Source organism: Cricetulus griseus (genome assembly GCF_003668045.3).
Source record: "Cricetulus griseus strain 17A/GY chromosome 1 unlocalized genomic scaffold, alternate assembly CriGri-PICRH-1.0 chr1_0, whole genome shotgun sequence".
In the NCBI taxonomy this organism is placed as follows: Eukaryota; Metazoa; Chordata; class Mammalia; order Rodentia; family Cricetidae; genus Cricetulus; species Cricetulus griseus.
The window spans coordinates 152,626,777-152,638,981 of record NW_023276806.1 but is presented as its reverse complement, the minus strand read 5'-3'; the positions used below and the strand labels follow the sequence as shown (position 1 = coordinate 152,638,981).

At 41.0% G+C, this 12,205-nt stretch overlaps 1 protein-coding gene across 1 annotated transcript in view; it reads left to right on the top strand.

Moving 5' to 3' along the window:
* The first annotated feature begins 449 nt into the window (after positions 1-449).
* Hcfc2 (host cell factor C2) overlaps positions 450-12,205 on the top strand; it is a 35,643-nt gene continuing 23,887 nt past the window's right edge. The window contains exons 1-7 of the mRNA XM_027392534.2: positions 450-651; positions 1,999-2,147; positions 3,501-3,661; positions 6,346-6,554; positions 7,269-7,353; positions 8,517-8,623; positions 8,722-8,910. Of these exons, the coding sequence (XP_027248335.1) occupies positions 489-651; positions 1,999-2,147; positions 3,501-3,661; positions 6,346-6,554; positions 7,269-7,353; positions 8,517-8,623; positions 8,722-8,910 (1,063 nt within the window). The 5' untranslated portion in view covers positions 450-488. The remainder of the gene's footprint in view (positions 652-1,998; positions 2,148-3,500; positions 3,662-6,345; positions 6,555-7,268; positions 7,354-8,516; positions 8,624-8,721; positions 8,911-12,205) is intronic.

Genomic DNA, 12,205 nt, shown 5'->3' with positions numbered 1-12,205 from the left:
CAACAAGACGACTAGTACTCGTGCTGAAATCAAACAACCCTAATCACCCTCGGGGCTAACTGTTGCTGTCTGATCAGAGCTCGGCCCCTGCAGTGCGCGGGACCCTCCTGTGAGATGACAGATTTGCCCCAGGCCCTCCCTGAGCTCCCAGCACCGGGACCGCTACGGCAGCTTTTCTCCACTGCCAAGTGACAACAGCTGAGAGGGTGTGACACGCCCACACGGAAGATGCTCAAAGTGGACTTCATGGACGAGGTTGCCCTCCTCCGCGAACACCCCACGCAAGCCACGGGAGAGCTCGCAGGGCCGGTGGGCGGGGCTCCGTCCTGGCGGCACCAGAGGGCCACGTCGCCACGGGCTTGGGGCGGGGCCCGCGGGTCACGTGCCGGGCCTCCCGCGCGCCGCTGGAGGCGGTGCCCGCCCTCCCCACGAGCCGTGGAGCCCGTGGCGCGCGGGGCATTGTGGGCCGAGGGGCGGGGGTTGGGAAGATGGCGGCTCCCAGCCTCCTCAACTGGAGGCGGGTTTCCTCCTTCACAGGGCCGGTGCCCCGCGCCCGGCACGGACACCGAGCCGTGGCCATCCGGGAGCTGATGATCATCTTCGGCGGGGGCAACGAGGGCATCGCGGACGAGCTGCACGTCTACAACACCGGTAGGCGGCGGCTCGGCGGCCCCGCCTCGGGACCGCGGAGGGGGAGGGGAGGCGCGGCGCGGCGGACGCGGGCCTGACAGCTGTCACCGCCGGGTCGCCGCTTCCTCAGCCCGGCAGGCGGCGGGGGAGCCCGGCTGCGTCGGCCGCCCGAGCTCGCAGCGTGTTGTTGGGCGGCTCGGTGGGTCTCCCCAGCCCGTCCCTGCCCGCGGCCCCGAGTGAGGCGGCGGTGGGTTCCACGGTCTGGGCTTCTCCCGAGGGCTGGCCACTTCGGGGCCGCGATCCCGCCACGGTCAAAGACAAAACCCACCCCACGCCGGGCCTCTGTCTCCCCCATCTCCTTAGGTAGAGAATCGAGGGGCGGGGAGGCCTTGTGGCCCTTTAGCTTCAGTACTCCGCTTCTGGCGGAAGCCGTGGAGACTTTTCTCTGAACTGGCGGGGAAAGTATTTGTGGTTGATGGATGTATGTGCTCTGGTCCTTGCAAAGAGGACTGTCATGCGTGAACTGTCGCTGGTCAGGGGGATACGTCTTTACCTCCATGCAGGTTGGGATTTTATTTTCTCTGCTAGTAAGTAATCTAGCAATCATCGGAAGCTAGTAAGGCTAGTTATTGAGTTTGGGATGGACGTATTCCACAAAAAGCTTGATCACAGTAGTCCTCTAAAGGCTAAAGTTGGTAGGAGAAATTTTATTAATTTTGATCCTCTTTGCTCCCTTCCCCAATACTCCAACATAAAAAGTTTAAGAAGTGTTTGATTTGGTATAAATACCATGGACTTAGAAGAAATTACACCTGTTTAGACTCTTGCTTTGCCAGTTGTTCAAAAATCAGTGTTAAAGTAGTTACCAAGCCTTTCGAAATCGCAGGTTTCCCACTTCTGTAATGGCAGTGACACCCACCACGATCTTTCTAGGAGTTAAATAATGCAAATCAGGGTTTTCAGCCACAACATTATTGACATTTTGGAACAGGTGATTTTTGTCTGTAGAGGCCACCTTGTATGGTAAGATACATGCTGGCATCCTCAGGCTCACTACTTGATAGTAGCACTTCCTTTCCAGTTGTGACAACTGAGTATGAATTTGAACCTTGCAAAGTCAGCATAGTTGGGGGAGCAAAAGAATACCCAATTTTGAGTATGGAACGAGCTGCACGTCCTAAAATTGAGCTGCAATACCCAAAATTGAGAGCAACTGGGATATAGGATGGCTATATGTATGTGTGCATGTATACTTTGATTATGTTTATGTATCCTTTGACATATTTATCGAACTTATGGAATGTAGTAACTATTATTTGTTGAAATTGATTTTATTTATTTATTTATTTATTTATTTTTGGCTACTAGTTACAAATCAGTGGTTCCTACCAGCTGTTAGAGGAGACATCCCTCCAGGTTGTGCAGCCCATGGATTTGTCTGTGATGGTACTAGAATACTAGTATTTGGGGGAATGGTTGAATATGGAAGATACAGCAATGAATTATATGAGTTACAAGTAAGTGTATTTCACATTTGTTATTTCAGTCTGAAGTGCAAATGAAATTGTGATAATTCTTTTAAAACATGAAATATTTTATTAGCACAGGTACAGTGACAGATTCTCAATATTGTATAGCTTCAAAGAAAATGTTTCCACTTCACTGACAAGTCAAAGTGTGATGTCTTTTCTTATTTCTGGTATGGCATTTATAGCGTAAAGATATGTGACCTTTAGCAATACTTGCACTGTTGTATTTAGGTTTTTGTGTGCTAGTGCAGTTGTCCTTTAGCCTACAACACAGGTACCCTTGGCCTGGTAAAAACAGATTGCTGGGTCCTGCCCCTGGGTTTTTGGAGTCAGTATTGTTTGTGCTGGGACCTGGACATGTTTCTGCCACCCAGAGAATGCTTTGAAAACCAGTGTCTCAGTATGAGAGGAATGGTTTTCTTTAACAGTAGTAATAACCCACCCTCCCACAGTCATGCAGAGAGAGGTTACAGTTTCATATAGCCTTTCTAAATTTAATTTGCTTATTGAACTGGACTTGTTATGTTGCAAGGACCAAGATCATGAGGATCTCTGCCACTGGCAAATGTGAATGGATTGTACATATTTCCAAGCAAGCAGCCATTTCAAATAGAGAAGACTTGCATGGCCAAAAAAATAAATTTTGGAATTTGATTTGTTAAATAAGTTTTATTTATTTAAAGGTTAAATATTTAGCTTTCGTGGATTACCTAATATATGATATCATGAATTGCATCTAATCTTAAAGTTCTACATGTAAATACTTATTTTTTCACTTGAAGGAAATTAAAAGTGGTAGTATTTATTGTTGTTATAAACTTAATGTATCATTATGGAAATCTGTGTATGTAGATTTACTTGAATGTCTACGTACGTACATACAGCTTTGTGACACAAATTCCACATAGTCCAGGCTGCCCTTAAACTCACTCAGTAGCCAAGGATAGCTTTCACCTCCTGAACCTCTTACTTCACAAATTCAGGGATTACCACAGCCAGCCATACTAGGATGGACATTTTAATTACAGAAGTTAACCAGTTCTCTGGGCATAGTGGTACAAGCTTTTTATTATAGCACTTGGGAGGCAGAGGTGGGCAGATCTCTTGGAGTTTGAGGCCAGCCTAGAGCTGTCCTGTAATTCACTGCGTAGGGAGTTCATAGTGAGACCATGTCTCAACAAAGGAACCAGAAGTCAGCCACTTATTTGTCATTTGTCCCCAGAGGAGCTTATTGGATCTTCCGATGAGAGTCAGACTCAGATGCATTGGGATGGTGGGTGACTGTTGACAGTACTGAGATAGAAATGCTTCCTGTTTTCATAAGAATATATTCTTTTTTAGGCAAGTCGTTGGTTATGGAAAAAAGTGAAACCCCAGCCTCCTCCTTCTGGTTTACCTCCTTGTCCTCGGCTTGGACATAGTTTCTCTTTATATGGTAACAAATGCTATTTGTTTGGTGGTCTGGCAAACGAAAGTGAAGATTCAAATAATAATGTTCCCAGGTATGCTATTTGTGGACCAAGTGCTTGTTTTATGATTGGGTTACGATATTTTATCTTTAGTTTATATTAACATGTAAGACTTAAGCTTATACTTTTATTTGAAACAACAATAAATACATTTTTGTGTATTTGTGTGTTTTTCAGTCCTTAGAGAATATGTTTTCAAACTCTTTTCTAATCAGAAATCATCTTATTAAATTGATATTTGTGTAATTGCTTATGTCAATATATTTGTGTTTTGAGCTATATTCACATTAAGTAGGTCATGTACAATACCAAATAGTAACATGGTTATTTTTAAATTGATTTTTCTATGAAAACTTGGTGGAAATATGGTTATTAAATGAAAGTCATTGTTCTCATACCTCATACAGTCTATTAGGTCTATTACACCAGCAAACGCTGTCCTCCTTTTTCCAAAGAGAATGAATCACTCGCTTTTCTTTTGTACTTTTCAATATATGTCTTGTTTTTTATTCTTTAATATCTATCTATGTATGTATCTATTTCAAGATAGGGTTTCCCTGTGTAAGCTGGCCTAGAACTCAAGAGATTTACCTGCCTCTGCATCCCTGAGTGCTGGGATTAAATGTGTGTGCTACTACACCAGGCGTAAGGATTTATCTTTACTTATGAATTTACTTATATGTGGATGTTTGTGTGGGGGTATGTGCTGTGCCTGTGGGTGTGGATGCCCGGTGAGGCCAGAGGTGTTGACAGGTGATTGTGGGTCACCTGAAGTGGGTGCTGGCAACTGAACTCATGCTCATTGGGAGAGCAGTGTGTGCTCGTAATCACTAAGCCATTTCTCCAGCCACTAAACTTGGAAATTTTATGTTCTAAACTGTTCTGCTTTTTCCCTTCTACTTGAGTAAAAAAATTAGTAGGAAATTGAATTAGTTGTTACAAAAGTTATTTTGGAATTGGGAGTTAGCTCAGCAGATTAAGATCTTGTCATGCAAGTGTGATAAACTTGAGTCTGTATCTCCAGAACCTACATAAAAATTGAGGTGGGTGTAGTGGTCAGTGTGTAATCCCATCTGACAGGAGGCAGAAACAGAAGAACTCTAGGCAAGACTAGACAAAACAAAGGCAGACTAGACAAAACAAACCAAGTTCCAGGTTCAGGGACAGATTGCCTCAATTATACAAGGTAGAGAGTGATTGAGAAGACAATCTAATATCCCTTGGTATACCCATGCACTGGCATATGTGTTCATCTACATGCATTTGTAAAAAATAAAAGTCATTGCAGAAGGATTGCGTTTGAGCTCTTCCCCACAATAAAAAAATATATATGTCACAGAGTAATGACAATTTTTTAAGAAAAGAAGCTGTTTTGGACTAATTTAATGTCAGTTTCTAAAATAAAGATACTATTTAGGACATGTGTGCTAAAAAGATTGCAAAGCAACACTTAGCCCAGATAGCAGTGTCTTCAAGATATTTGCCGAAATATTGTCCATAGTAATTGTGGGTTATCTAATGCTGTGTAATAAACTAACAATGCAAAGTAATAACTTTTATTGTGTTCGTGAACTCTGTAAGTAAGGATATCAGACGGCACAAAGGGGATGGCTGAACCTTTCAGTGGGAAAGCTTGAGTGGTTATCCCCACATCCCCTCCTCAGAGTTAACTGAGGAGGTTGAAGGATGGGTTCAAATGGGCTATCAACTGATATGCTTACATATGTCTCTTGAGGATCTCATATAGCCCTGGCTGGCTTTGGACTATGTAGCCAAGAATAACTGAACTTCTGATCATCTTGCTATACAGTTCGTGAGTGCTGAGATTATAGGCATGTGCCACCATGCTTGGGATATACATTGCTAAACACTAAAACTAGCACTTTCTGCATTCTGGGCAGGCACTCTGCCAAGTGAGCTACGTACCCAGACCCTTGAGTGGCCTTTTCAGGCATGGTTGAGAGTTCCACAAGCAGTATTACAGTAAGACTATACTGGCTTTTCACAAGCCAGCTGTGGCACCCTTGTTCCAAGCCATCACAGACCAGCAATGAGGGAGAAGAACCTAATTGCTTAATGGAAAGGACGTCAGACATTTGGGAATGTGTTTTAAAGGCATCACAATTGTCAATAATGAATTGGTAGATAGATGCTTTCTGTCTTCACTGTTATATCATAGCAGGTACCTGGAACATAGTAGAGTTTGATAAATATGTATGGAATAAACGAGTATCTGGAAGTTTTGCTTGCTTAGTGCCTTTTTGTAGTATGAATTTTTCTTTTTACAATGAGCATATGATAGACATTTTTTCTTTTTAAAACCATTTGTGTGTCTGTGTGTTTGCATGAGTTTATTGTACCATGTGCATGCAGTGCCTACAGACGGCAGACAAGGGCATCAGATCCTCTGTAACTGAAGCTCCAGGAGGTTGTAGCCTCCAGATGTTGACACTAAGAACCCAACTTTAGTCCTCTGTCAGAGAAGTAAACGCTTACTGCTAAGACATCTCTCAATCATCCCTCTTCTTTTCCTTTACTTCTTTGTTGAGATAGGATGTCTGGTTCATACTGACCTGGAACTCATGGTCCTCCTGCCTCAAACTCCTAAGTGCTGTGATTACAGGCATGCACCATTATGTGTGGCTAGCATATATTTATGAATCAAAATAAAACATACATATCATCTGAATGTTTTCATTTCTTTTGTGGTATCCTAGGTATTTAAATGATTTCTATGAGTTGGAACTACAGCATGGTTCTGGAGTCGTGGGCTGGAGCATTCCAGCCACCAAAGGCATTGTACCTTCTCCAAGAGAATCCCATACTGCTATTATATATTGTAAAAAAGACTCTGGGAGTCCTAAGATGTATGTTTTTGGTGGAATGTGTGGTGCTCGCTTGGATGACCTATGGCAGCTTGATTTAGGTAATCTTAATTTGATTCAGGAATTTATGATTGGTAAAGGAAAAATGTGAATGTATTTAAAATGTTTTTGTTTAAATATTTGTCAAGTTGCAGTAAGATTATAATCAGCATTTAGTTTCAGGAACAGCTGACCTGATCAATCACTTTGAACAATTGAATGTTCAGTTTATGGTAGTAACTTCCCTGTGTTCCCTTTAGTACCAACATAGGCCCTGTTTTGTCTAGAATGGTCCAGCCTTATGTTTTCTGTCCTATGTAATTGTCAGGAGTACCCTCTTTTTCCCTGAGAAGTATCTGGTTGCGTTGCTAATTTCTATGGTTTTCCTCCCTGTCTCTGAGAAGTGTGGCTTTGACAGCATTGCTAACCAGTGGGGGACCTGAGGGCAGCCTTCTAGAAGTGAGTGATTGGAAATGTACTTCTCATTTTTGACTGCCTTATGAATTTATTTCAAATGGTGAAATCAAAAATATTGTTTGTAACTCAAAATTAATGACACTTTAAGCACACCTTCAGTATAATGTTAAATTCAAATGTAAGTAGATTTCTGATTGCAAGTTTTTGTGGTCTGGAAATGTTTAAAATGAAATTCAGATAGCTGATTTGAAACATTTTTGCTTCTTTTGATAACTGCTTTTGTTCTGTTTTTATGTGTGTAAATTGAGGTGATTTACTATTATTAGATAAGGTTCCTGATTTCCTATTTTTATTTCTAGAAACAATGTCATGGTCAAAACCAGAAACTAAGGGGACAGTACCACTTCCACGAAGCCTTCATACAGCCAGTGTTATAGGAAACAAGTATGGCTTTCTTTTGTTGTTTGCCTTTTGACTTTTATTTTTATCAACTTGAAAGAATCATACAAAGAATAGTAAAGATGCTACTTTCTTAGAAATAGACTAGCAAACATAATAATGCCTCGTGCTGACCACAGCTAAAGTAATTTGTCTGTGGGACCTGAAACAACTGTACAATGACGTCTTTTAGTACTGTCTGTGATGCCTATTTATCTTCCTCTCCATGTCTTTCCTGGTGTGGCATGACCTAAGTGTCAGCAGGTGTTGCCTAGACATAGAACTACATCACAACCTCCCCCCACTTTTTTTTTTACTTTGAAGATCAAGTCTCACTAACTTGCCCAGGCAGGCCTTAAACTTGTGGTCTTCCTACTTGAGCCTCCCTGGGTAGCTGGGATTGTAAGCCTACACCACCAGGCTTGTTCAAGCCTCCCTTTACCACAGCCACCCATGCAGTTGGGACTGTAGGCATTCATAGCCATACCGGCTTAAAGTTGTTATGTTCCAGTAATAGAAGTGACCCAGAGTTACATGAAATCTCATTTTTTTGGTCACTATCTTAATTATTTTTGTGTTAATGTGATTAAAACACCCTGACAAAAACAATTGAGGAAGGAAGGGCTAATTGTGCTCACAGTTGGAGATTATAGTCCACCATTTTGGGGAACTCACAGTGCATCTGTAGTCAAGAGGCAGAGAGCTGGATACCTGTGCTCTTCCTGTATTACACACAGGACTGGTTTTCAAACATATTATAATTGAAACACTCTTCATTTAAACTTACTTGCCGAGTATAATTTTGATTCAGTACTGCTTTAAGAAGTTGTCGATTTTTTGTTGTTGTTGTTATTGTTGTTTAGTCAGGCTCTTGTTTCATTTCCCAGTGTGGCCTTAAATTCGTGGGCTCAAATAATCCTTCTTTTCTCCTAGCTTCCCAAGTACCCATGACTTCAGGTGTATGCCACCCTGACTTAATGGTAAACTCTTTTAAAAAAAAGAAACATTTCATTCATTTTATTATACAATACTACCTTTATAGTGTGGTAAGTGAGTGAGCAGTTCCAAGTTTTAAGCCAACAAATAAATTTAAGTTCTTTTTGTATTTCCTATCCAAAAAGTAAAATAAAACACTTACTCTAAGTTCTTGGTTTTCTTTTGTTGTCCAGGATGTACATTTTTGGTGGATGGGTTCCTCACAAGGGGGAAAATACTGAGAATTCACCCCATGATTGTGAATGGAGATGCACCAGCTCATTTTCTTACCTAAATCTGGGTGAGTCTTTGGAAACTTCTCATTGACATAATAAAGTAATTTTTGCTATTTGTTGCTTAAGAATAATAACTGAGTCATGGAAATTTCTTTCTTTTTAGATACAGCAGAATGGACCACTCTAGTATCAGATTCTCAGGAAGATAAAAAAAATTCAAGGCCAAGACCAAGAGCTGGACACTGTGCTGTTGCAATTGGCACTAGATTATATTTTTGGAGTGGAAGAGATGGCTACAAAAAAGCACTTAATAGTCAAGTTTGCTGCAAGGATCTTTGGTATCTTGATACTGGTAGGTAAGAGTACTTAATTAAGTTTGAACTATAGATACTCACTATCTGTCTTTAAAATGAATATAATTTCCTCTTTTTTTTACAATTAGAAATCATTGGAAGAAATATATAACTTCCCCACTTCAAAGGAGTATATTAATTCCTCTCTTCTTGAATGTAGGATGGATTTAAAGATTACTTCCCAAATCACGGAAGAAGACGACTACTCTTATTCTAATGAGCAGACCTTGCAATCTCATCAAAGTCATGAGGATTGTTATCACTAGTAATAAGTTCTATTCATATCATTTACACCCCAGTTTAAAAAAATGTGGCAAAAGAGCAGGGCAGTGGTGGTGGCCCATGCCTTTAATCCCAGCACTTGGGAGGCAGAGGCAGGTGGATATCTGAGTTCAAAGTTAGCCTGGCTTATAGATGGAGTTCAGGACAGCCAGAGCTGTTATACAGAAAAACCCTGTTTCAAAACAACAACAACAACAAATAATGTGGTAAGAAATATTCCACCCCTGTTGGTACTTTGCTACAAATCTGTAACCTCAGTATAATGGTGCAAAAATACTATATAGCCTCAGATTAAAGGACATTTTAGAGCATTTCTTAATAGTTGCATCAGAAGTTTTAAATTAGGGCCAGCAGGATGTCTACCAGGTAATGATGCTTGCTGTCAAGCCTGACAGCATGAGCTGAATCCCTGGGGCACACATGATGGAGAGAGAAAGCATTGACTCATGCAAGTTGTCCTCTAATTTGTCCATACACAAGTGCGCGAGCACGCGCACACACACACACACACACACACACACACACGAAAACAATAAACATCTTTAAAATTTTTTTGACAATTTCAGATATTGTATTTTAGATTTGTTTTTATATGAATGAGTGTTTGCCTGTAAATATGTGCACCATTTGTATGATTGGTGCCATGAGGGGGTCAGAAGAGTGCATCAGACATTTTGGAATTGGAGTTACAGATGGTTGTAAGCCACCATGCAGCTGCAGGGAATGGAACCCTGGTCTTCTGCAAGAGCAATAAGTACCCACTGAGCCATCTCTTCAGCTCTGTACTTTGTGTTTTGATCATATTTATTTTCCTCCTCTACCTTGTACCCGCAGAATTTTATATCCTCATTCTTTTTTCTTTTTAAAAGATCTGTTGAGTCAGCAGACGTGATATTGGTAGCCCACACCTTTAATCCCAGCTCTCAGGAGGCAAGATGGGCAGATCTCCAAGTTCCAGCCAGCCTGGTCTACAGATCAAGTTCCAGGACAGCCAGGGCTACACAGAGAAACCCTGTTTTGAAAAACCAAAAAGAAAAGAAAAAGAAACACACTACATACCACAACAGGAAGAGAAAATGAGATTAGGGTGCAGGGGGTGCACACCTTTAGTCCCAGCACTCAAGAGGTAGCAGCAGTAGAGGGAGTTCCAGGACAGGCTCCAAAGCTACACAGAGAAATCCTGTCTCAAAAAAACCACCCACCCCTGGCCAATGGGTACATACACATTTATTTGATATTTTTTTATGCAAATAGAATTTTATGCTAAAACCCAGATAATCTTAAAAGCACCTTGGGGCTGGAGAGACCCTGAGCAGTTAATAGTGCTGGCTGCTCTTGCAGAGTCCCTGGTTTTAATTCCCAACATCCACATGGCCATTCACAATGATCTGTAACTCTAGTTGCAGCGAATCTGATGCCTTCTTCTGGCCTCCTCAGGTACCAAGCATACATATAGGCAAAAGAAAAACAAAACATCCAGGTGATCTGATAACATTTTTTTCTGAGCTCCACAGGTACACAGACAAATGTAAGCAAAACACCCATACATAAAATAAAAATTAAGTAAAATGCCTTAGTTTCATTTCTTAACAACAACGCTGGTCTTTTATTTCAAGGTCTCAAGCCACTTCTCAATTTAAATTTAGTGAGAATGAACAGTGAAAGGCATCAAGATTAAAATAAAGGAAGCTCAATGGAGGTAGTTGTAGAAATGCACGTGCAGAGGGCAAGCCGCATCCTCAGTAACATCTATAATCAGAAGAGGGCTTGAGTCTGAGCCTCAATCAGGAGTGTAAGGTTTCCCACAGTGGTCAGATGCTAATCAGCCATGACATAGGCACAAGTAAGATTTAATCCTAGACTAATTTTCTGCTAAAAGTAATTTTTGTCCCTCTCTTGGGCCCCTTTTCTATTTCCTGGAGTCTGCCCCCTCATTCCTACACAGACAACATTTATACAGTGATACAGAGGTCACAGGTTGAGACCAGAGAGGACATGGTGTCTGTCTATGCCTTGGCTGCCTCATTTCTACTTTGCAGTTTCATGTTTCTTTCAAAATGTTCCATTTTGTGCCTATGTACCAATTTTTAACTATTCACCCATTGATAGACATGTAGTCTAATGCATTTCCTTGCTATTACGAATGAGGCAGCCATAGGTAGAGATATGAAAGTATGTCTGTAATGAAATGTAAAGCCCTTTAGACAGATACCCAGGAGTGGGTTAACTAAATCAAGTGGGACTTTGTTGAGGATCCCCATTCGTGTCCATGATGTCTGTACTAGTTTACAGTCTGACCAGTTTCTCTTTCCACACCTTCCTTCTTGGAGTATTGGCTGTCTGTTTCTTGATGACAGCCACTCTGACAGGTGAGACAGAGTCTTGGAATAGTTTTAATTTTCATGTTTCTTATCGTCAAGGATATTGAACACATTTAAAAATACTTAATAGCCATTTTTATTTCCTCTTGAAAATTCCCTACTGTTCAGCCCATTTTTAAATTGGGTTGTTTTCTTGCTGTTAGGCTTTTGAGTTCTTTGTATATTCTAGCTAACAATCTTTCACAGATGGCAAAGACTTTCTCCAATTCTGTGGTCAACCTCTTTACTCGTTAACACTTTCCTTTGCTGTGCAGAAATTAAATTTCATGCAGTTCTATTTATGAGAATTGTTTTATTTCCTGAGTCACTGGAGTCCTTATGAAAAGTACCTATGCCTGTGACTTGAGTTGATTTTCTTACATTTTCCAGGTTTCAGTTCTTTTCAACATGATATTTTCCTCTCCCCCTGCCTCTAGAAGCTTTTAGAATTTTTTTCCTGCAATTTTTAAATTTTATGAAGCTGGTGGTTTGTTTCTGTTTGTTTATTTAGACAGAATCTTCCAAAATAGCCCAAGAGGCCTCAAATATATAGCCCTCCTGCATTAGGTATGTGCCACCATTCTCCTTGCTTGCATGTTTGTTTGGCTTTTTTTAAAGGAGGTTTTGTTTTGATTATTTTTAATTATTTGTA